Source organism: Varroa jacobsoni, unplaced genomic scaffold (genome assembly GCF_002532875.2).
Source record: "Varroa jacobsoni isolate VJ856 unplaced genomic scaffold, vjacob_1.0 scaffold_839, whole genome shotgun sequence".
In the NCBI taxonomy this organism is placed as follows: domain Eukaryota; kingdom Metazoa; phylum Arthropoda; class Arachnida; order Mesostigmata; family Varroidae; genus Varroa; species Varroa jacobsoni.
This window is the reverse complement of record NW_019213741.1, coordinates 21,397-43,939: the sequence shown is the minus strand read 5'-3', so window position 1 is coordinate 43,939 and position 22,543 is coordinate 21,397. Positions and strand designations below refer to the sequence as shown.

The following is a 22,543-nucleotide window of genomic DNA, read 5'->3' as shown; positions in this document are numbered from 1 at the left end:
ATAATAAATCATCAGGCAAGCGATCTAAGATCAATCATTGTTTAACAAGTGAAATAATATTGGGCGTCAATACTTCAATGATTCTCGCAATGACGAATACAGTAAAAGGGCCAACAAAAAGTTCTGAATCGCCAAATAAATTTTAAATAGCAAATAAAAACGCTGTACGCTTATCGTTGCCATTTTAACGTGCATATCAATTATCGGATGTATTATTTGGCATATTTCAAACACAGTCAGATTCCAAATAATGGGTTTTCATAGTCTTTTGTAGGTTCATCTAAATTCGTTTTACAAATTGCTAGCCAAAACGCGCAGTTCCATAGGGAGTAAAAGCAGACGTTCACCGGTGAGCGTATGAATTCCCAGAAATGAAAAAGGCATAGGTTACTATGCCATTCTGCTTGCCTTACTACAGTAGTTGAAGCTGATTGAAGGTGTAAATCTATGTCTTCATATAATATCTAAATGGCGAGCGAATGGCCATTTCTATTCTGTGTCTTTCTTTTTGTTTAGGATCATATCCATTGACGGTCAAGTACTAGTATACACAGTTAACACACCTAACGTTGTTCCTGTGGCTTACTCTGAAGGCCATATGGCCTTTTCAATGCCTAAGATAGGTACATTAATTTCTAGTGCAGCAAGATTTCACACCATGTTTGTAAATATATTTACCTTGCTGCTGTAAAGATAAAAAGAAGCATGCGATAGGTAGTTTAATAGTAAACAAAAAAAAAAATATAAAACAAGGCCGACAGTTAAAAAAATGCGACAAAAAGAGCCCGACTGTATTGATATATTTAAATATTTCTGTTTATAAAGTTTAAAAGCAGTTCGACAGACCTAAGGTGCTCCCTAAATTTTAGTTGTCTAATAAACGGGTATTTCCTTAGGATTGCTATTGAACACAAGCATTTTGTGTGACGTACCTGATTAGGCTGTAGAGTGGCTATCGAATCCTCTAGGTAGATAAACGATAGAAGCAAAATCGTAACTTAAATTCTAAACAAACAGAGGACGGTTGTGGAGTGCCATATGTTTATTGTTCATTTAAAACTATCTGAATGGGTCTTACGGAAAATTTTGGATTTAGAAAGATAATCAGCTCAGCCTAAAGAGGTTCTATGTAACATATTAGTATAATTTTAAAAATAATCAAATTACGGTTAAAAATAAATTTCATAAACAACATTAATATGAGCTTGAACATATATTAAGAGAAAATAAGTAGCTTGTTTATTAGTTGTTTAATAAATCTAATTACACTGTTCTAGAACATCTGATTTGGACATAATCTAAATTTGCGTTGTTTTCCGCACAGTCACTATGTGTACCTTTAAACGTCGTTTCCGTTTAGAGATGCACAATGCCAAACATAGTAACGACCATAGGCATATAGTAACTTGGTGCCGTGTTATTCGCCCAACTATTGTAGCTATCGACCGCAATTCGCAATATCTCGCGATCTGAATGATACGTTTTACATAAAAGCTAGAACGTTTTTTGCGGCTATCAGCCGGCTGATGCATCCTGTAGCATACTAATAATATACTATCGAAAGTTGTATTTTTGTATATATGTAAGCATCAAATATATGTTTGTATTCCTAAATATTTTTCATGTGAGATTGCAGTTTAATCGGAAGTTTTTGAGATAAAGAATTTGTGTGAATAAAACTAATGTATCCTTTCTTTTTAGATAACTATGAAAAGGCAATGGAAACAATGACCGTTTTGTTTTTGCATCCAATATTTTGGTTTACGTGTGTTGAGCGATTACGCCTGCCATAATAATATGTAGCTTGATTTCGACACAGCTTGATTTGTGCGAGCGAAAGAAATGAGGAGTTAAACCTTAAGAGCAAAATGTTCACGACGAAGATGGGATTCGAACCCACGCGGGCAGAGCCCATTGGATTAGCAGTCCAACGCCTTAACCACTCGGCCACCTCGTCATGCGATACACACAATTCCCAAATTAGTAAAATAATTCCGTATGTATTTAAGAATGTATGACATAGATATGAGCGAAATGTTTTATTTTTGAACGGACTACATGGCACAAAGGCAATGTGGCCGAGTAGTTAAGCCGCTAAATTGGGCGCCTAGTGAACTCTCTCCACGTGGAACGAATTCTACGATTTGTTAAAGTACCTTTTTCTGCACAGCTGTGCTTTAGATAGGGGCTTTCAAAATAAGACAAATGCTTCAGAATATGAAGTGGTCGACTGTGACCGATAAAAACTCTGTCCAATGAATCTTTACTGTTAAGGGCTGTGTTCTACCTGAAACCGGGTATTTCAAAATGTAAGCATGATATCAATGGAAATGACACCACGTTCAGTTTTTTGTTAAACCGAATTTAACAACAATTTAACCGAATTCTATATTTTACTGGTTGACACGAAAAACTGTTGAATATGTGAAAATCTTGATACATCATAGTGTTTGATGCTATTGGCAATAGCTGCTCTATTTGACAGTTTTGTACAAAGTGGTCGATATGTTTAATGGACTCAATCTTATTTCGTACTGTCGTGACTACAATCTGTATCGAAACGTGGAGCAAATGAACGCCCCATGCACTTTGTGCGCTCCGAAAGAATTGTTTACGTTTATTTTGTGGGTAATGACTTTGACTTTATTCAATTGTCCTATACGAGCTATTAATTGTAATACGGTGTTTCCAATTCATTCGTCGAAAGGGAATAGGAAAAACAATGTTGTAGCGAATAAAAAACACAATTCCGTATTGTTGAAGTGGTCTTTGGTGAACACGGTTTTATTATAATGTGGACCTTTTCAATCAGTTACTAGATTGAAGGCTTAAAGGACAACCCTACTGTGAAAATGTCTGTAGACAGCTTTTCGTCTTTAAGCTTTAACGATTTTCGAATTCAAATTATTCTACTGAGAACTATTTAGTTACAACTACTGTCATTAATACAATTTATATAATATGATTTACTATACAATCTATCTTCATCAAGTACTAAAATGTGTTAGTTATTCTATATATTTGATATGCTCCGTTATCTCAACAGACGCCTCTATAATACAACTTCAGTCGTCTATGTTGATGTTATCAAGTCTAAGAGCGTTTGATCGTTTGCATTATCAGTAACCAGCGTCAGCTTTTCTTAGCAAAACTATGAAGGGGATACCCGATACCAGCATCCTCGCGGTCATCCACATTCAACGAGTGCCATAATGGGTAGGTATCTGTTGGTGAACGGATAGGCGCTGTCAGCAGTGTCGGGACAACTTCGGTGACAGTTTGATCCACCCAGATCCTCGAGCCCTCTCGCTGCTATCCGCCGCTTACCCCTCCCCCCGCCGCTTTTCTCTCAGATCCATGACAATCATTGAATGACGGCTTTAGCTTCACTGGCCTCTCCATCCAAGATGTAAAAAGGCTTATACGACTTTACCACCGGCTTTCCAGCGGCTACCTGAAGGACTAAAGTGACGTATGACATTTTTATTTAGGTATAGGGTAGGGTATACCTAAGCTGTATCGATGATAATCACTGTGCCTGAATCGACATTGCGCATCGTATGAGTTAGCACGATTCGATAAAAGCAAGTCTATAATTATCTGCGTATATATAAAAGCTGAAAATGACGCCAACCATACATATATATACAGCACAACGTCAGTTGTGTTATTTTATGCGATTTGCGTTTTAATACACATGTTGTATCTCTTTGGCTATCGTATCGCGACTTTCATCTGTTTTCCGGAGTATATTTACGTCATCTGGCTGTGATGGGATTCGGTAGATTCGTTAAGGAGAACCGCTATCCCTTGGATAGGACGAGGGTGGAAGCTAGGACCGCAAAGTCAAGCCGCCATGAGGATAGTAGATGATGTTTGACCGTGCAGCGGGCCTGTTGGGAAAGCTCCGAGTGAACGCACTAATCCTCGACAGAAATCTTCGTGCTTGACGTCATAGCCTCGAAGTGAGGAGCACGACTTGAGGATTGCTTTTTGGGGCACCAACTTACACAAGTTGCCACAGAGAAAACGAAAAGTATCAGGGGCCTTTCAGATTGGCCGCAGCATGGCAGATAGTGAGTTTTTTTTTTAACGAGTCCGTTATTGAGGCCGCTCCAGAAGTGTTGCAACGATAACCCTTTCCGATGACATTAAACTGAAAAACTGGCAGACCCACTGAATGGCTGTTAAGTGCTTCGTCCGGTTTAAATAATATATGATATATAGTTGAGGAAAATGATCCTGATACAGATATAATGTGAAATGCATTAGCAAACTTGCGAATTTGTGAGACAGGAAATTGCCATTTGCCATGTTTAGTACACACTGGTCTGAGTACCGGTACGTACCAACAGGTACGAGGCACATACAATATGATGATATAGGGCTGAAATTCTTTAAATAAATAGCAAAGATCTCCTAGAAGAAAACAACATGAACGGTATGTACGACAGAATTGATCTAACCCGCAAAATCTAAATTGCAGCGAATGTCCCAATGGCACGCAGCATTTCGATTAAGTTGCAGAATCACCGACTTTATCTCAGTATTTTATCATATAATGAAAAGTCTTATTAGATGTACGTTTTCAGTAACGAGATACTGAAATAGCAATCCTGGCTACTAGGAAATAGACGATGCCAACGAATAATGACTGGTATTTTCATTGTATGGCGGACTATTTTTTCTATTCATGGGACCTACTACCTATACATTGGGTGTAGCCCTGTTACTACATATTATTTATCAGTATCAATAGAGGCCATTAATGCTTGTTGACGCATTAAGGTTGTCAAACGCATGTATCCCACTTTAGACATGCTGAAAGTTATTTGGTGATTTTCAGTTTTGAAACTGAAGTGATGATTCCGCTCTACGATGGGCCAGCATAATACGTTAGAGCTATGGTGAACGACTTAAACGAAACCGCCATCAATGCGCTTGTTTTTTCGTGCAGAAATTGTCGCATACAATCGCGCACGCACAGCCAAGAAGCCCTTATTTACAGGACTTACGTACTTGTTGTATAGCTGTCGTGACAAATCCTCTTGAGCCGGAGACGGAAAGGAGTCAACGCACACAGGCAACATGACGTTGGTCGCCTATAGGATCGGTTCACACCACAGCGACGTAACCGTTACAACAATGAACTACTGCAACGCGGACATTGATGGGTCCGCTACTTCTTGAGCTTGTCTTGTTAACCACGGCAATGCTGCTGCTGATAATGGTAATTGTTGTCGATTTAATTTTCTCTAAGCGCTAACTTCCAACATCATTTATATTCACATCGACATTTGTTTTTACCTTATCTAAGCATTTTTGTCCGACATCGTCGTTAGGCTTTTCATCACACTGCTAGCTCCCGGTACAAAACGAGAAGTGTCTATGTCCGGATTCGAACAATGACGATTAGATGCCCCCAGCGCAGGCAGTCAAAAACTTTACCTAACAATTACCACTAATTTTTTCTTACCAATTGTTGTAATGGCGCTGCGCGCCATTTACAATCGTCTGATGTGGTAAGCAAGGTATTAGAATCAGACAAATCTGATTGTACATTCGACATTGCCAAAAACGCTGAAATAATTAATCATTGAATCATTTGATTTCAATGAGTTGATATCAAGTGGCTTTATAGTTCTATATTAGTTAAAGCTTAAAACTATAAACTTAAAAGTTCTATATTATGCACATCGTCATGAAAATAGAAAATTGGTAATGTAACTCGGTGGACACCGCTTGACTGCTATCGTAAAATGCTTGAGATCCAGTAAACAAAGCTATCATTACGTAGCATTACGTATGTTTTTTGGTTTTCATAGGTGCATGGCAGACTCTACATAGTGAAAAAAGTTATATTAGATTGAAAGCGCATGCATGAATGTACGTATAGTGCGTTTAGTCTACGATCGCTAAGGCAGGATAGAGAAATCCATGGCCTGGCCGATACGTTCCTCAGGCCAATGATGACTGTTCAGGGTAACAGAAGGTGAATTGTTGTCCTCAATCTGAGTGGACACGTATCGCAATATCACTCTGAGACCCTGACTCGTCAAGTGACCACAGGCGACAAAATCATAAATGGGTTTGGGCGTTTGCTAAATTCAAATCGAATGGTCTATAGGAAGCGATTTGTGACTCAATAAAGATCTCAAAGATTCGTTAGCGGGTGTGTTCTTGCTGCCACATAAGCATCGAGTGATCCTAGATTATGAGGAAAACTTAAAAGAGAGTGAACGTTGTATGAATTGGCTCGTCTTGGTGAATCTTCACGAAAGCTGAACTCGATGCGCTGCAAGGCTGCACCTTATTAGAAAACAGTAGCACGCTGGTCGGCTCTATCGAAAAGTTAAGCAGTCAGCATTTCGCAAGCTAATTTTGGACCACTACTCCGTTCATAATCTATAATTACAGAATACTTCAGACCCGTGTTTTTCGCCTGTAAAATAGCAATATCAAAATGATTGTAATATGCCAAACGGAACTATGGTGAAGTATTTGGAACCATTTCAAGGATTAAGGTGATCTTCTTATTTTTAATGACTTTTTTATGCATACCTGTTGACAAACCATCTGAACAACACTTAATCCATTCGTAGGTCCTACTCAGTGTCCAATGCATTAATATTAAAATCATCTTTTAAGGTCAGTCAGAAGTAGAGTAACAAAGGCTCTGGTGATCCTGTGAACAGCGAAGATCTCTGACTAATATAACGTCAGATCACTACTTTCCTCATTTTTAATGCATTCCAGCTAGTAATTGCCGTTCGACAAAGAAGACGGCTAGCTAGATATTTTAACTATACGCCTCAGGCCTCAGGTTCTCACTTATATATATGACTGTACCAATTACCAGCGGTACAGTTATGTATATATATACAATACCAAACAATTAAAGCTGATGAAGCAAGAACTCATAGCCAACGGGGGCTTCACAACATCGCTCGAAAAGATCATCACCATATGAAGCTGTTGTGCAGACTTCGGGGCATCTGACATAACTAACGCTGACGACGTTTGTCACTCGGGGCGACGATATTATCAGAACAATCATTGTAGAAATCACAATTGCAATAGTACTTTCAGACTTGTAGAAATAATAAAGCATACATGTATACGACACGTGCATACTATGCCATAAAAACAAGCGTCGACAATACAGCACTGGTATCGTTAGGCCGTGCATAATGGCGAAATGCACGGGCATAAGGACATGCGATACACCGTGTAATGTCTGGTCATTGACTTCGGTTATTTTGCATGCAGACTGAAACTTGAACACAATGAATGGATGCAAATTAAATTAAACTACTAACCATTCTTATATACTATTTAATCGCTACCCGAGGTAGAACAAGCGCGACAAGACGCAGCGGGCAGTGTCATCGTCAATAATAATGCGGCTATGATTCAATAGGGTTATTGGCGTCTGTTACGGTCGCGTACCCATCGAAAATAATTGCTTGATCCAAATACGCGCGCTGTTCTTGTTAATGGCGGCCGGTTTGTTTACAATACTAGAGCAGACAGAACGTGCAGCAGGCGCATGTACAATGTTGCAAGTGGATGTCTGGCGTGTAACTGTAACATGTCTGTTTGATTTTGTCGCCAATCAACTAGAAGCCGTAAACAGAAAAAAGAAGTGACCGAAGTACTGCTGGTAACTAACCGCGTTAGAAGAAAGAATATATTTATTCGGAATAACTTTATAGAAGAATATATTTATAACGTTAAGTTGGTTTTGGTAATAACTAGCTTCCTTTATATATATAATTTACATTTATTCAACACAACATGTGAGGATTACTATGAGCACTTCAAACAGTATTACTTGAAGGATAATGCTGCTATTTTAAAGCTAGCTTTAGTGTGCACGACTCATGTTTGTAATGCAAATTCGAAAAAAGTGACTAACATCTACGCTTAACAATGACATCTATTTACCAATTACTAAACGTTTTTTGTACTTGCAAAGCACTACCCATACTTTCTGGCTAATTGTCGCGGAAGGTAATCAATACATTCATTTTTGCAAGCTGACTCAGCCGTATTTATCCCCTTTGATCGGTAGCAGGCAATGGGGTCTATGATGGTGGATGTATGAAATAATAATTCTGTTGTTTGTAGCGTTCAATTGAATATTGACGTTCTTCATGTCCCCTGAGGGCGAGAACGGATCTGTACGCGTACCGAATACGGGTTTTTGGTGCGCCGTCGGACGAATTGCCAGAGGCTGTTGTGGTCTGCAGTATGCCATACGCTTTTCAGTTGTGCGTAGGTCGTTCCGTCGTTGCATTGTTTTTTCAGACTTTTCGCCTACTTCTGAACGAATCTGTTTTTCGGTACAGATCAAATTCGTGACAATGAAATCATCCCACTAAACGACTTGTTTCTTTTAGGGACGAGGCCAGATTTTATGAAACAGCAAAAATATAATTGGCAGTTCATTCGTACGATATCTATTTCGTTATATCTCTGCGTCACTGTATGAGAGTTTCATTCACAAGCTGATCAGTTTGTCAGTTCCACAGACAAAAAAAAGTGTTCAGCGTGTACGGATTCAGCTGTGGCGTTATTACGTAGACTATATACAGTAGCACCGCTACCTCTTTGAAGTCAATAATCACTTTTTGTTGGAGTAATAAACGAGCCAGGTTAATGTTGCGGGACTGATCAATGTCGTGTTGATCGAATGTCAGTCTTGTATAGTTTATTATTTTGATGAAAGCTGCTGACATTTCAATGAATAGCTAGTCAAATATCTAGATAGACAGGAAACGTAACACAGAAGTAGGTCAGGCAGAAAACGCGGTTAATTTATTGATGTTAGAATTGTTATATTAGTTGTCCATAACAATTGTACACGAAGGTGTAATCTGCAAAAATCATAGTTCCGCACCTTTTTCACTAGAGTGGCGTTTGTGCTTTCCGTCGAATTGCACGAAACGCCAACTTTAGGCCGGATCATCATTCATCCTAGTCACAACCCCGGAGCAACAATAGGATCGTATTGCTATGATGTATACCTGCTTCCACGCAGACATGCATTAATGTATACAAATAGAATGAAAGCATATACGTGTGTATGTCTCATTAGTATAGACGTTTCGCTGCCTTTCTCTAAGGTATTTCATTTTTTTTAGCTTTAGGAACAATATGTAATACTTTCCATTTTAGAAAAATAGGCAAAAATGCCCCTTCGATATAATATAAGATAAGACATCACCAATATTATCATTATTTGCTTGTTTTGACCGGTGCTTTTTCCTGCTCCATATTGAGGCTATTCAGCCCGATGCAACTTTTCTACCATTTTTTATAATAACTTTTTATAATCACATTTTTCGTAAACTTAGAGATATAATATTTCGAAGTGAAGTTGATTTAAACTTCGCCTATTATTATTTATTAATGTGTCTATTAAATCTGGTGTGTCGAAGAACATAATGTTAGTAGCCACTTGGTAACATAGGACATTCTTGCGATTCTTATATAAAGTAACGTTACAAAGTATTTTACCAAATCGAATCGTGAAGAGATAATATTGCATAGGTTATGGTAGCAATCTTATACATATTTATATACATCAATATTATACTGGATAGTATTTTTGTTTTGGCCGTTATATAGGATGAATTTGGTTTTTTCGCTTCATTGGAAAAAAAGTGGAGTTTATATGGAAACGTGAAAATTTTCATTGCAATGGCCCGCTTACAACTGGTAATTTTGTTCATTGCCACCGTTTTCGGCATCTTAATACTATATATATATATATATATATATTTTTTTTTTTCTAAATATAAATTTTATGGGTTTGAAAGCTTTTTTACTTGAAATCTTATATGTTTTGCGTATAGCATATAAAAGTCTATTCACGGTAAGATCTCTGATACAAATGTGTATGATTCGCCCGTTTTAAAGAAGATCTATAGCCATATCCACCGAACTGTCCATCAACTGTTGTCAGTTTCTCACAATGAGATTGTGGTTCTTATTTTTACTAATAGTGATAATGGGATTTCTGCAAAGCTTGCAGGATTTATCAATAGACTTTCGAATCTGTATAATTATTTATTTAAACTGCGGAAATTGTTACATCGTGATTGGAGGGCACTTCTGAACAGTTATGAACCTATATTAGATAAATATTAAAAAAAAGTTGCTTGTTAACCAATCGAAATAAAAAAATTGTCCACACTGCAGAACGTACTGCCATTACAGATCTATTTAAAAGGCAAAAAATATACACATGCATTATTGCGGTGGCTTCAAGTAACTTGAAAAATCCAAGTTTCTTTTTAACGAAGGCATGTTAACTTGGTCAATAGAAAACTATTGCGTGCATCGAAGTTGGTCTATATAATAATAAGTTATAAATAAAGATAAAAAGATGCGCTGATAGTTGATAAGTTTTACAAGAAATTACGTCTTCGCTTTCTTTTTCTAAATTTAACCATTCGAAAAATAGAAGAAAAAGAACGAAAAAATATAGATAGTAAAAAAAATAATCTTGTAGTGCAGGTCGCAGTGGCTCTTACAACAGGTTATGACAGAGACAGCCGATTTCAGCAACATCGTATGAACTATATGTGTGTATTGTATGAAAATGAAGAATATGTGCACACAGGCTCAACAATGTAAAAACAAACGGTCATTAGAATGTGCTTAACATAAAATGGCCTACTGGATATTGCATAGTAGAATTTGGCGTTCTATTATATATCGTATAGATAATATAATTAGTTTATAAGGTAGATGACCGTTGGGTATGAGTGAGCGATTTATTATAAAATTGCGGAATATATCTGGCAGTAGCAGCATGGGAATGTTGACCAGCGTCGCTATTGGCGCAGAGTAAGGAGGGCTTACAGTGAGCTGGCAAAAAGCCTATTCGTAAAAAATAGTTGCAGATAGTGATTACTAAACAAGTTTATTCTTAGTCATCCTCAGTCTCGTAAATGACTTTTAATCACCTGTGGTGAACATGGCACTATATATAGGTTTTAGCTCGTTGAGCAGAGTTATTATTTTGATATACTACTATTATAGATATGACAGGATATATTCGTAACGCAGGGTTTCAACCTGTAACACAGAACGTCTGCCATTGGGCTGTTTAGCATGTTTAGGTGGAAGCTCGTGGCGTACAATGTACGTGCACCAGCCCACGGTAACTATCCAGTGGCATCACAAATAGAAACACAAAAAGAACATAGGTGATTATGACTGCTATATAAGACGGAACCAAATAATAAACGTGACATAATATTTTATATTCGTATTATATAGTTTAACTGTTGCAGTCCTAGACTTTGTGTTTATAATTATGGCGCTCGTGTCGCAAGAAATATTTAAAAGGAAATATATATAAAGCTTTCCCTAGAGATTCTGATGGTACGCAGTTTCCGTTTAAGAAATTACAGGGAATGAAGGGACGACGCACTATATTCGCTGGATACAACAAGAGGCCCTGCATCATTTATGGATATATTCACAAGTATTTACTCGACTTTGAACGACACGTGTCTATTTATCTAATCCGCGCCATAGACGCATCGTTGTAAAACATTAAGCATATTTAACGGTCGTTACCTGCTGATTCGTTTGTTGCTCCCGAATAGCTTTTAGGCTTAGTATTTGCCACTTTGATCTTGCCTGTAAGCCCGCCTTCGAGTCCCTTCCTACTGTTTTCACATATTAAAGGTCTAGCTAGCTAAATGTTTAAAATCACCTTAGATCTGGAGCTAATTAGGCAATGAGGAAGAATCTTTACTCATTCATACTTATGCTAATTCGGATTTGTAAAACCTAAGGTGTAAGAAAAGTGTTTGCACTTTAAATGCCTTCACGCTGTCAGCTTATGGCTTACCACAGTCGACTATAATTTTTCGTTTTTTCTTGGGAGTTCTGCTATACGAGGTCATTAAGTCGATGTTCTTCCGATTCGTTTTGATCTTGATTTTCGACTTCGCTCATTGATCACTGCTCGCCCCACAGTTACGTATAATCTGTGTCAGTCCGTCACTTGTCGACTTTTCGGTATATATATATATATATATATTTGTGGTGCTTCACATCGACGACGTATGCGAAAACCGCAGTCTTCATGTCTACTGTTTTAGATTGTACTGTTCCATTTCTATTGCTCTACTGCTTCGTCCCAACAGATATATTTAAGTGATTAATTGGCAAAACGCATTATCTAGTGGGTAACATGTAGTCGCTTAGAACTCAAGCTACTCTCTTCCTTTAACGGAGCGTATCACAGGTTCATCTCCCATTATCATTTCATTAGAACGGCTAGAAAAAGGCCGTGGTCGCTGATGGCCTTATGAAAATTAATTTTGTGAATCATCTTGAATTTTGTCCACAACTTTACACACGTGGGCAATAAAGAACCAAGCAATGGCGAGCATCACCACACCCGCCAGTATCGCATCGCTTACGGGCATCTGGCTCGGTGGTCGGAGAGCAACGATAACGGCGTGGTTCACGATATAGGCAACACAGGTCGCTATCTTTCCTGGTATATTTTCCTCAAGTTCCATGCCAATTAGCGACAACACAAGCAGTTCCCAACAGCCAATAAACTGTACCACTGCAAAAGGCAGAAAAAGCCAATCGTATGAATGTGTCAACTGTTGCCAATACAATGCAGCTCCGTTTACCTAGGGAAATTATTTAGTATGGTGATGATTTTTTATGTCACTTGAAAATTGTAATAACAAAGTGAACTTCCACTCCTGATAAGATGTTATTGCCATTGGCCATGCTGTCAGAAACATAGCACACCCGTCTGAATGTATAATTGGAACATCGGCCTCTTCAGATATTGTATAAAGCTCTGAGATTATTAAATACGAACAAGTACCTATCAAACTAGTAAGCATCGTAATTAATTCCGTAGTGAAAAACAAAAAACAGAACTCTTGGACGTCTGAAGGTTTCAATTCAGGTATTACTTCGTGTCCTTCGTTCATATCTCGTCTCAGTTACAATAGCGGCAAGGCATGTATGATGACTGCACAATGATCTGCACTTCGACATAGATCTGTCTAATAGAAAAACTAAAATCGGCCGCTGCTAAAAGATGTCGCGAAGGAGCAAATGACTTCATTTAGGAATAGAAAAAAGCTAATGCGTTTCTGTTACAGTAACGTGGCTAATTGTGATTTGTGTTTGAAGCACGCTATACATCAGGATGAGGTTGGACGACAATAAAGGATTCGGTACGACAAACAGAGCAACACGATAACACCAATAATTTAAATGGCACCTGTTATCAGTTTCTTACTTGCTAAGATAAATCCTGCCGCAGACTCGACAATTACAGAAAGAACAGCACAGAAATAGGCGAACGCAATGATGAATAGTGATCCAAATATGGAAAGCAATTGAGCCGAGGCTTGAACGCGGGGGAACGTCGCACCCAGGGAGAATACCAACGTTGCCAAACTGAAATTGCACAAATACGTGTATCAAACCAATTGTTAGATGTCAGTAGATATTGGTTCATTTATAAAGCCGAATATTTATCTGCGCTGCATAATGTTCTTCTACGTTAATGCTTGCAGACCAAGTTTGCTGGCGGCTAAAAAAATAAGTTGTTCAAACTTATTTAATTAATATGAATACTTTTTTTAATTAATGCATAGGAATACTTTAGTATAAATCGAAAGCATACGGACATAAATAGAAATTTATTTAACCTATATTTCAACTACGTTTTTTTCTTGAACCTACATAGCTCCGTAGATGCCGTAATATTGTAAGTAGAAACTTTTACGAGCTAGGACCTTGTGTACGGGTGGCAGGTACATTGCAACAGCTATTGAAAGTGCTATTAAACCCAAAGGAACACTGAGTCCAACAAGGACTAATCGGGTCACCGTCGCGCGTGACGGCGGTGTTTTTTCTTCTGTTTTTGATGCGTCTACTCCATTCGCACCACCTGTGAATTGCACATTCAATAGAGTGAAATGTACATAGTGTGTTTATTATTTGAAACACGTTCTGTTAGTCTGTTCGCTAGACGTTCGGCACGCAAACCCCCCAACCTCGACTTAGAAAAAGTCCTAATTAATAAATTAGGCAGTGTGTGAAGAATGGTGATCTATTACATTTTTCAATACGTTAGATCATAGCGCTAGGTAAGCAGGTGGATGTATGCCAATTGTGTTCAGTGCTTACCGCACACTGGACCGCCTTTGCCGCCAGGTTTCATCCAGAACGATAATTCTTCTTCACTAGTTGTAGGTGTCGCCATTGAAATTTCCTTAAAAGCACGTAAAAGCGGCACTTACTGTATAACTAATGCACATGTCCAATATGCGATAAATTGCTTTGAAATTTAGTTAAGCACAACATATTTCTTCCTCTTTTTAAATCCTAATGTGGCACCTTTCGGATTAAGAACGTAAATCACCTTGTACTATATATATATATATATATATATATATGAGTAAAATCCTGGCATAATTATGTTCACGCTTTAATAAAGCAGTTTTTATTACACGATGAATAGACAAGACGTTTACTACGGCATAGAGAATACACAATTGGATAATATACAGTAATAGAACTTTGCCGCAATGCTATTAGGTTGGAAAGAAACTTTCTGTTTGTTTCATTTAATAACTTTCTTTTCCCCTTCGCTTGTTGCCTACTTTTTACACATCTTTCGAAAGTGCTTTTCCACGCTTTTCCTTCTGAACGCTTTTGTATTGTGGGTACAACTCTAAGGCAAAAGCGCTTTTCAAAAATTCATATTCCAAATGGAATAAAAGTGTATTTTCGATATTTTTTGTACTACGTTTTTCGTCAAGGCCAAAACGCTGCAGAAACGCAAGCCCGGAACGTTTGTGTTTCGTACGACGAGGACGCTATGGTTAAAAGGACCGCTAAAGAGTGTTTTATTAAATCTAAAGACGGTATCTGAATCCTAGAAGATGTCCCTACTCTGGTCCAGTGCCTCAACGAGCGTTTAAATGTATCTTTGAAGAAAGACGACCCTCAAACAACTTGAGGATTGGCCGAAAATATGGGCTGCAATTACACAACTGTCGTTAGCCGTTACGTTCCTTAAGTTTGCATAGGAATTTGGAGCTTAGGTATTTCATGAACTCTCCGACTTCAACAAAAAAATTACTGCTTAAAACTGCATTTAAAGATCTCACTCGGTATCGAGCATCACGCGGTCACAACGATATATTTTTGCACATAATCGTCATCGATGATGAAAAATGGGGCCTGTATCCCAAAGAAAAGAACCAAAGATCGAAATATGTGGATCTAAGAGGCCGCCAAGCCCAAGGTCCAGCCAGATTCGTCGGCCAAAAAATGTATGCCTCGTATTTGGTAAGATGGCGAATGGCTGGTCCCTACGAGAGTTACTTTCTTTGAGCGAGGTAGTCGATCTACACGTTTAGCTAACCCACTTCATTGAGTCAATGAGGCTGTTCAAAAGAACAGAACCGAAAAACGAGGTTTGCGAATTTTGCTCCATAATAACGTTAGACGGCACACGACAAATATCGTCCAAGTTGCCCTCCTGGACTTTTTATGGGTTTTCTTGCACCCTTTACATTTTCCGGACCTTGTATCGATAGATTTTCATCCTCGGGCAGTCGCCTTTGTGGCCTTACTTTCGTACAAACCAACAACTCAGGACGTCGTTCGAAAGTCTATTCAAGAAGAATCTCGTCACCTACCGCGAGACGGTATACATCATTTGGTAGAAAGATGATAAAAATCCGTTAACAATAACAGAGGGCTCATATCATAATAATTTATTCTTACGGGAATAAGAAAAAGTGCTGTTTTTTTTTTCAAAGGGAATCAGGAAAAGTGCGCGAATTCCTTTTTTAACCAAGTATATTATGGAATGTGACTGTGGGTGCGTACGTGGTGGAGCGGGGGTAGCCGAGAATCGTGAACAATAACGAAGACCGCATAACATAATAATTGATTGCTACAAGAATAAAAAGTGGGGTGCTTTCCATTTGATGAGGAAGGTGCAGGACTTTTTTTCTGACTGAATACATCAAATGTAACTCAAGTTAGAACAAAAAATCTTCGCAGTTCTCTGGACATTTTCATTCAGTTTGGCATGTTTGCATCTAGGCTACGGCAGATATAAGGGGATAGGCCAAATATATTGTCGTTAGTGGAGTCAGATAACATTGCAGTTCTCGTAAGGGCTCGCGTTTACGTATATCAGACTGCTACACGAAGGAACGCATGCTCTAAAGCAAGCCAGGGAATCGACAGGCAAAATAAGAGATAAGGCTAATATAAGAGATTGTGGGTCTATATCGGTCAAAATTGAACCGAATAAACGAACGTAACCGTTGCGACCAGTCCATCTCACAAAAAAAGAAAAAGTAATAACTCGTTTACCTTGTGCTTTAGAAAAGAGAATACAAATTAAAGACGCTAACGTACTTGACCAGGGGTGCGTATGCATATGAACAATAATTCGTTCGTTTATGTGACCTACAGGTGGGGCTGTATGAACCACAGATGATCTTGTGGGAAAAAGTCAAATATTTCACAAACCTAGGGGAAAATTGGAGGTTGAATAGTCCAAATGATGAAAAACAAAAAAAAAAAAAGATTCGCGATCATGAATCATACGCGGAATGTTCTTATAAATGTGTCGGCAATATTATTTAGTCTAAATGGCGCGCTGTGCCAATACAGTTATCAGAATTTCTTTTTAAGGCGGTCACATGTGACGCGTTGCTGATAAGAACGACATGTGCCACCGACAATGCGAAGATACGACGTCTCAGTGTACTTTACCACATATACGTATTTCCAGTATTCACAGCTTCAACTCCCGTTAACGATACGTACCACACAATTTTTGCAAAAACAAAATAATTTACATCGGCTTAGTGTAGCTCTAGTTTCTTATCAAACTATTACTCAACGGCTTCTATATTCGTATACACTCAAAATTCTGGTTCAGGGTCCTCATGCAACACGGACCAATGCAGTGACTGTAATAAAGAGCAGTTTGCGTTTAGTTTGCTCATGTAGCTCTGCTGCTGGCGGATCCGTGATACGAACATTTTACTTTTTTTTTTATTATGGCTAAACAAAAACTTAACAAACTCAAAAAATACTTAGCTGTCCCAAACAGCTTTATCTTTCAAGGAACAACTTAAGGAAATCCTATTACTGTTACACCAAATTTTTTATCAGCATCGCATCTAAAAACTCTACGAATATCGATTTTCAAAATAGTTAAATAATAAAAAACGTTTCAAGATAATAAAAAAAGATAATTCATACAACCCCACTATTCTCGACTGAACGCGGCAGTGCATCCCCCATAATAAACGATAGACCATTCTAATAATTATCAATCATTTCGTCCTGCCAATTAAGAACCGTCGCAGTACTGAACTGGAATCTTGTATGACACAATAGCTACAACTGATTACATCAACTCCGACATGACAACAAGATGCTAGCAAACGACCGTGCTCTTGTAACTTGAAGGCCACTGTCGTATTACTGCCATTTCATTCCCACTAGGTAACGGCGCACGAACGCCATTGGAGATAACTTAATTGTAGCTTAAGACTTCAACATGGCCCACAAACATCGATAATAACAACTGGCGATCACAACAACGCAACAGTAACAATGATTGATCAATATGTACAAGGAAGCTTCATCTTGGCGGCTCTTACTTACCACACTACTAGTAGATGTATCTCTATATAGGGAACGCAATGTTCGGTCCCTGTTACGGCGCCAAAACGTAAAGTTGAACGAGGACGGGGTCGAGAGGTTGGAAACGGACAGATACGTCCAGAGTAGATCAGCTGCACGTTGAGTGTTAAGTGGAAGCACCGCTGGTAAAAGCACTTCGCAGGTAAACATCCAGGTTGGCAAGGGCCGCCCAACCTATCACGAGTAATGCGCACCACAATAGCTGAATAAGGTGGTAGTACCATGTATTGAAGAGGGGGTCTGTTTGCTGCTCGTTCGCACTAATACAGAGCAGCGGTCAGCTCAAGCACTTAATATTACAGGGTGCAGTTAAAGATGAAGGCCAGTACACAAGGGGAAAAGAAGAGGAGCACGACCAAGAAAAACGCCTAGATGCAGCATACGTGTAAATTAGAGGAAATTCGAACGTAATGGACGAAGGAAATCCACCACCACGATCACCACTTGGCGTTCTGTGGCGTCGCTGAGGAGCGAGAGGGCGTTGGATGTAACCTTGGTAGTGGGGGTACGAAGTGCCACGACCGTCTGTGGGTCAGGAGACGACTTGACGGACTTGGTGGGTCTCTCGAACCTCCCTTTGGTCCCCAACCTCTGCAAAGCATCGGGCTGCAAATTGGCAACGAGCCAGGATATTTTTCAGCGTGGGTCAGTCTGAAGGCTGAGGGGCTAAATGCAAAAAGGGAAAGCCGGTCCGAGGGGCAAGAATTGGCCAGACTGGGGACACAGTGGTCTAGACAGAATAACACAGCACAGAAGCGAGTGAATGTGAGTTCAGAATAGGAAAATACGAGCAGGATACAATGATTTTGTAAAAAAAACAACGACAGTGATTTGAAATTGCTCTTATTTAATGATGTGATCAGTGTTGGAGGACATCAAACGATTACGATATCTACATACGTGATGCAATGGAAGTATCGTATACGGATTTGCACACTGGCATCATAGGCGGGCTCATATATCTATTTTGCAGAAGTACCGCGACGAGAAATCAAATAGTTTATGCTTCTTTTTTTCTAATGTCGTGTCGTTGACTAAACATTATAACCTTAGGGATATAAATGTGGTTATTTACTGTTAGCTTTAGATGTAATTACTACGGTACGTTTCGTACTTTAGAATCAAGTGATAAAACAAATGTTGTTAATACCTTGCTCAAATTATCAATTAAAGTTCAATGGTGAGTTTCGATGTAACGCCCGAGTCACGCCATCTATTGAAGTATGGTAATACAGCTTTTGTCTCTGCAGGTGGCAAAGGCCATGGAACCAATCGTATAGCGTATCTATACTGTAGAACAACTGGTTACCAGACAATAAAACCGCGTGAAGACCTTAAAAGTCGCACATCATAACACTTTTAATTCGGGATTCATTTCGTAAGTTTTGGTCTTCAAGATAATTTTTTAAGATAACGAAGAACTTATCTTGTTTTTGCTGATTATTAAATCAATAACGGTGTACAAATGTGTTAACTGTGCGGGCATTTGCCGCTGCTTCTATAGTTATATCAACCAATACAATGGAAAATAAGATCTTACTATGCACAGCAGCGGCCATCGAGGAGGCCTTGCAGTGTTAGTTGATCTGTTGAACTAGTGTCCAATACTCGTCTTTTTCTATCTACGTATATAGGCCATCGGTATCTATCCCTTGAAGAATTGATGGAGTTTAATGGACATTGTGTGGGTGACAGTAAGTGGTACCAATGATATTTTGTCATAAAAACAGAGTGACATAGAGGGAGCTCAGTAATCATACAAAAAACAAATTATCTAGCGCAGTATTTAGCACAATTCAGTTCCCTTCAATCCAGTCAAATAGAACGCGCCGCAGAATTGGAAGCCTCGGCCTAAGTCTCTGTTTAGCCTATTATTCGTCGGATTCTTAGTAATTCTACTTAGGTTCTGATATGCTGTTAAGAAGACGCTTGAGGTTGCGACATAGGTTATTGATCGGCATAAAAAAAACATTTCTTCATTAGAGTATCATGTTAAGTGCTCCGAATAGACTCAAGCAAAGTACATACTCAAAATAAAAGCTTCTATAGTTATGCTAGTTGAAACGCTTCGAAAAAAATGACCGTATATATATGGTCCCGAGGTAGCCATGAGAAGTCGCCAGTTGAAACTCGATGATTATTTCAAACCATTCAAAACCTATCTCGCAACAATGTTTGATCCCGTTCGTCACATATTTCCAGCGATCTCCATACGCCAATACTAATAAAATGTACTAGAAGATGCTTCAAATGTATATTAAAATAAAAATTTATCCTCAGTCAGCCAGCGGACGTGAGGTTTACAACAAATATTTTTGAACATCGTTGGAGAAATTACTGAATTCTTTTCCGTTGGCTATTCGTAAACACTAAGGAAGCAATTGTCCTCTCTCTATTATATATGCGAATATAGAGAGATTTTAAAGTGTCCCATGAGTGTGCTAATACTTCGTTTTAAAGCTTATCCGTATGCTACATTTAGTATTCCTACCGGTACTTCTTGGACACCTATCTGATGAGGATGAATGTTGATATCTCGTATATTTAAGAGTGAATAGGTATACTGTACAAATCACACGTCCGACGTCATTTCATTCATTTCACTGCAGCCTAGGCATCGCCATGTCAATTTTCAGATTAAATCGAACAAATTTAATCAATGGTCCTAACATGAAGACTAGGACTAACTTTTCACTGAACCCCCTGGCTAATTACCACGTGGCAAATCTGACGTCCATTTAATTAGTTTTCAATTAACGATAGTAACAACAATCGTTCAACTCAAGCCACTTAAAAGAATCTGCGGCATCTTCGATGAGATGTTCGGTGAGACGGTTTCAGTACTTATCGAATCGGACTTGTTCTTTCTGTGCGAAGAATTCAAATACAAACTTCTAGAAACATCATTTGTCTTCACTAGATTATCTGGGGGGTAGATTTATTTCAGACAGTGGTTAGTGTGCGATCTTGTGGACTTTTCACTATAGAGGAAAGCGGATTGCACTCGAAGCTATCTCCTAGGACAACTTCCTCTTACTTATATCATGATATCCATAAAAGGGTTGCCTGTTAAGCATCGATCTGTGCCAAAAACAACAAAGTTTAGTACAAGCAATAAGAAATCACTGTGGGTAAGCGCTTGAGTGATGTATATATATATATATATATACGCAAAATAAATCCAGTAAATGCAGTCTTCCACACAAACCTCGTTTGTTTAGTTTATTACATATAGATCAATCATATACTTGTCCTGCTACCATGTACGCTATTCGTTTAATAATCACAAAACTAACTGCATGTAAAAAAAATGATTAAATACTGCGATGTTGCCTCATTGCCGTTCATTACTGTTGAACTAACTAAAAACGACTTTTTTCGTCCTCCGATCGGTCACCATCAATGTCGACCCTCTATTGGCAGCAGTTTCTCGTCCAAGGCAGCCTTCAGTAGTTACAGGACGGTCATTTGCTGGCTGACCAAGACGATTTTGACAATCGTCGTAGCGTAACTCCTGGAATTCGGCTAGCAGGGCCGTAATCGTAATCACACGTATTCTTTTGTATGTATCGTGTACTTATTCTCAATCTACACGGATGAATTCCACGTATTTTTCATTTTGCTTTTTAGCTTTTTTTTCTTTTGTTTTTTCTCTACGTAGAGTACTTACGGCCAACGCTATGGCGCGTACAACATCGCGTTTCGATGACGTTACATGAGGTAAACACACTCGTCGAGAAACGTCGTCGATAAACGCCAGTACTCGCTATGAGCAACGATAAGATGCGAAGCTAGTAGAAACGATCAATGGGGAAACCATTGAGCTGACGCATAGCGTAAAGTGGTTCACGGTTGAATTAAAGAAAAAAATTAGCAGATACTGTCTCTTTCAGTTGCTCTTTATCCCGCTGATAGACTGTGTAGTGATTTAGTAGCGGTTTGCAGTGATACGAATGATGAAACGGCACACATTGTGACACTGGATCGTCATTCATTCACAGAAGACGATTCCGACGACTGTTTCTTATAGCTACTAACACTCGATGATATGTTACATGTATCGTATTGATAATGTCAATGATATTGCTATGTTATGTCGGTAGAAGTTCAACTTGACCCAACGCTCTGTGATAGATAGCATTTGAATAAGTTCTATTTGACAAAGCACACCTTCATGGACGAAAATTTTGAAAAATGTACTTATACAAGTACATCAGGGAAAAATACGACAGACGTGGCAGTGACAGAGATCGTATAAAAACGATATAATTATGTAATACCATGGAGGTGAAACCAATATATTGTAGACGTATCGCGATAGACTCGTGTTTTTTTTTCTTTGACTATTTCACACACTGGCTTTTGAGCGACAAATCTGTATGGCAGCACAAATCAAGCGTGTTTCACTAGTGGAAACACGGATACGTTTTTACGCTGAACTAGCTTGGTGTTTTCCGTTACCATTAAAACGTATGACACAGCATATTACTATCACAAAATATGAAAATCAAAGCTCATCGGCTGAGTAGCTTCTGATATCTAATACAGGCACCGTGGTTTCAAGCAATCAAATTGGTTGCTAGTCAAATATTTATAAAAGTATATACAAATTAAAGTATTGACAATTGCATGGCCCGTCTATTTGTAGAGCCTTTTTAAGCTTTTTAGTGAAGGTTATAGTAATTGGAGTAATCAATTCGAATAATACTCTAAGGAGCCAGCCATGCTGCATTTTATAAAAGTTTTTTGATTTCTCTTTGCCAGTGCCGAAAATCAAACTATATATGAATATATA

At 38.6% G+C, this 22,543-nt stretch overlaps 2 protein-coding genes, 1 long non-coding RNA gene and 1 other non-coding gene across 4 annotated transcripts in view; 1 reads left to right on the top strand and 3 right to left on the bottom strand.

The window, feature by feature from the left end:
• Nucleotides 1-1,875: 1,875 nt before the first annotated feature.
• On the bottom strand, nucleotides 1,876-1,957 carry TRNAS-GCU (transfer RNA serine (anticodon GCU)). The gene has a single exon. It is a non-coding gene; the product is annotated as a tRNA-Ser (tRNA).
• A 795-nt stretch (nucleotides 1,958-2,752) lies between these two features.
• LOC111264237 (uncharacterized) lies at nucleotides 2,753-7,504 on the bottom strand. The gene is made up of 2 exons (XR_002682770.2): nucleotides 7,320-7,504; nucleotides 2,753-3,462 (listed from the first exon to the last, which is right to left on the bottom strand). It is a non-coding gene; the product is annotated as an uncharacterized LOC111264237 (long non-coding RNA).
• Nucleotides 7,505-7,562: 58 nt separating this feature from the next.
• Nucleotides 7,563-22,543, top strand: part of LOC111264234 (uncharacterized) — a 21,555-nt gene continuing 6,574 nt past the window's right edge. The window contains exon 1 of the mRNA XM_086970004.1: nucleotides 7,563-7,663. The gene's annotated coding sequence lies outside the window, so the exon portion shown is untranslated. The remainder of the gene's footprint in view (nucleotides 7,664-22,543) is intronic.
• Nucleotides 8,795-18,143, bottom strand: LOC111264245 (uncharacterized). The gene is made up of 5 exons (XM_022839947.2): nucleotides 17,710-18,143; nucleotides 14,194-14,278; nucleotides 13,747-13,954; nucleotides 13,298-13,458; nucleotides 8,795-12,601 (listed from the first exon to the last, which is right to left on the bottom strand). The coding sequence occupies exons 1-5, from the start codon at nucleotides 17,896-17,898 to the stop codon at nucleotides 12,342-12,344; spliced, it is 903 nt and encodes a 300-aa protein (XP_022695682.2). The 5' UTR covers nucleotides 17,899-18,143; the 3' UTR covers nucleotides 8,795-12,341.

What these genes read in the sequence shown, in the direction of transcription:
- LOC111264245 (XM_022839947.2), bottom strand. Translation starts at nt 17,898, where the DNA reads ATGTTTACCTGCGAAGTGCTTTTACCAGCGGTGCTTCCACTTAACACT. An exon ending in ATACATCTACTAGTAGTGTG is followed by an intron (nt 14,279 to 17,709) that starts GTAAGTAAGAGC and finishes CGTGCTTTTAAG; the next exon opens with GAAATTTCAATGGCGACACC. An exon ending in GGCAGGATTTATCTTAGCAA is followed by an intron (nt 12,602 to 13,297) that starts GTAAGAAACTGA and finishes TGCCTTTTGCAG; the next exon opens with TGGTACAGTTTATTGGCTGT.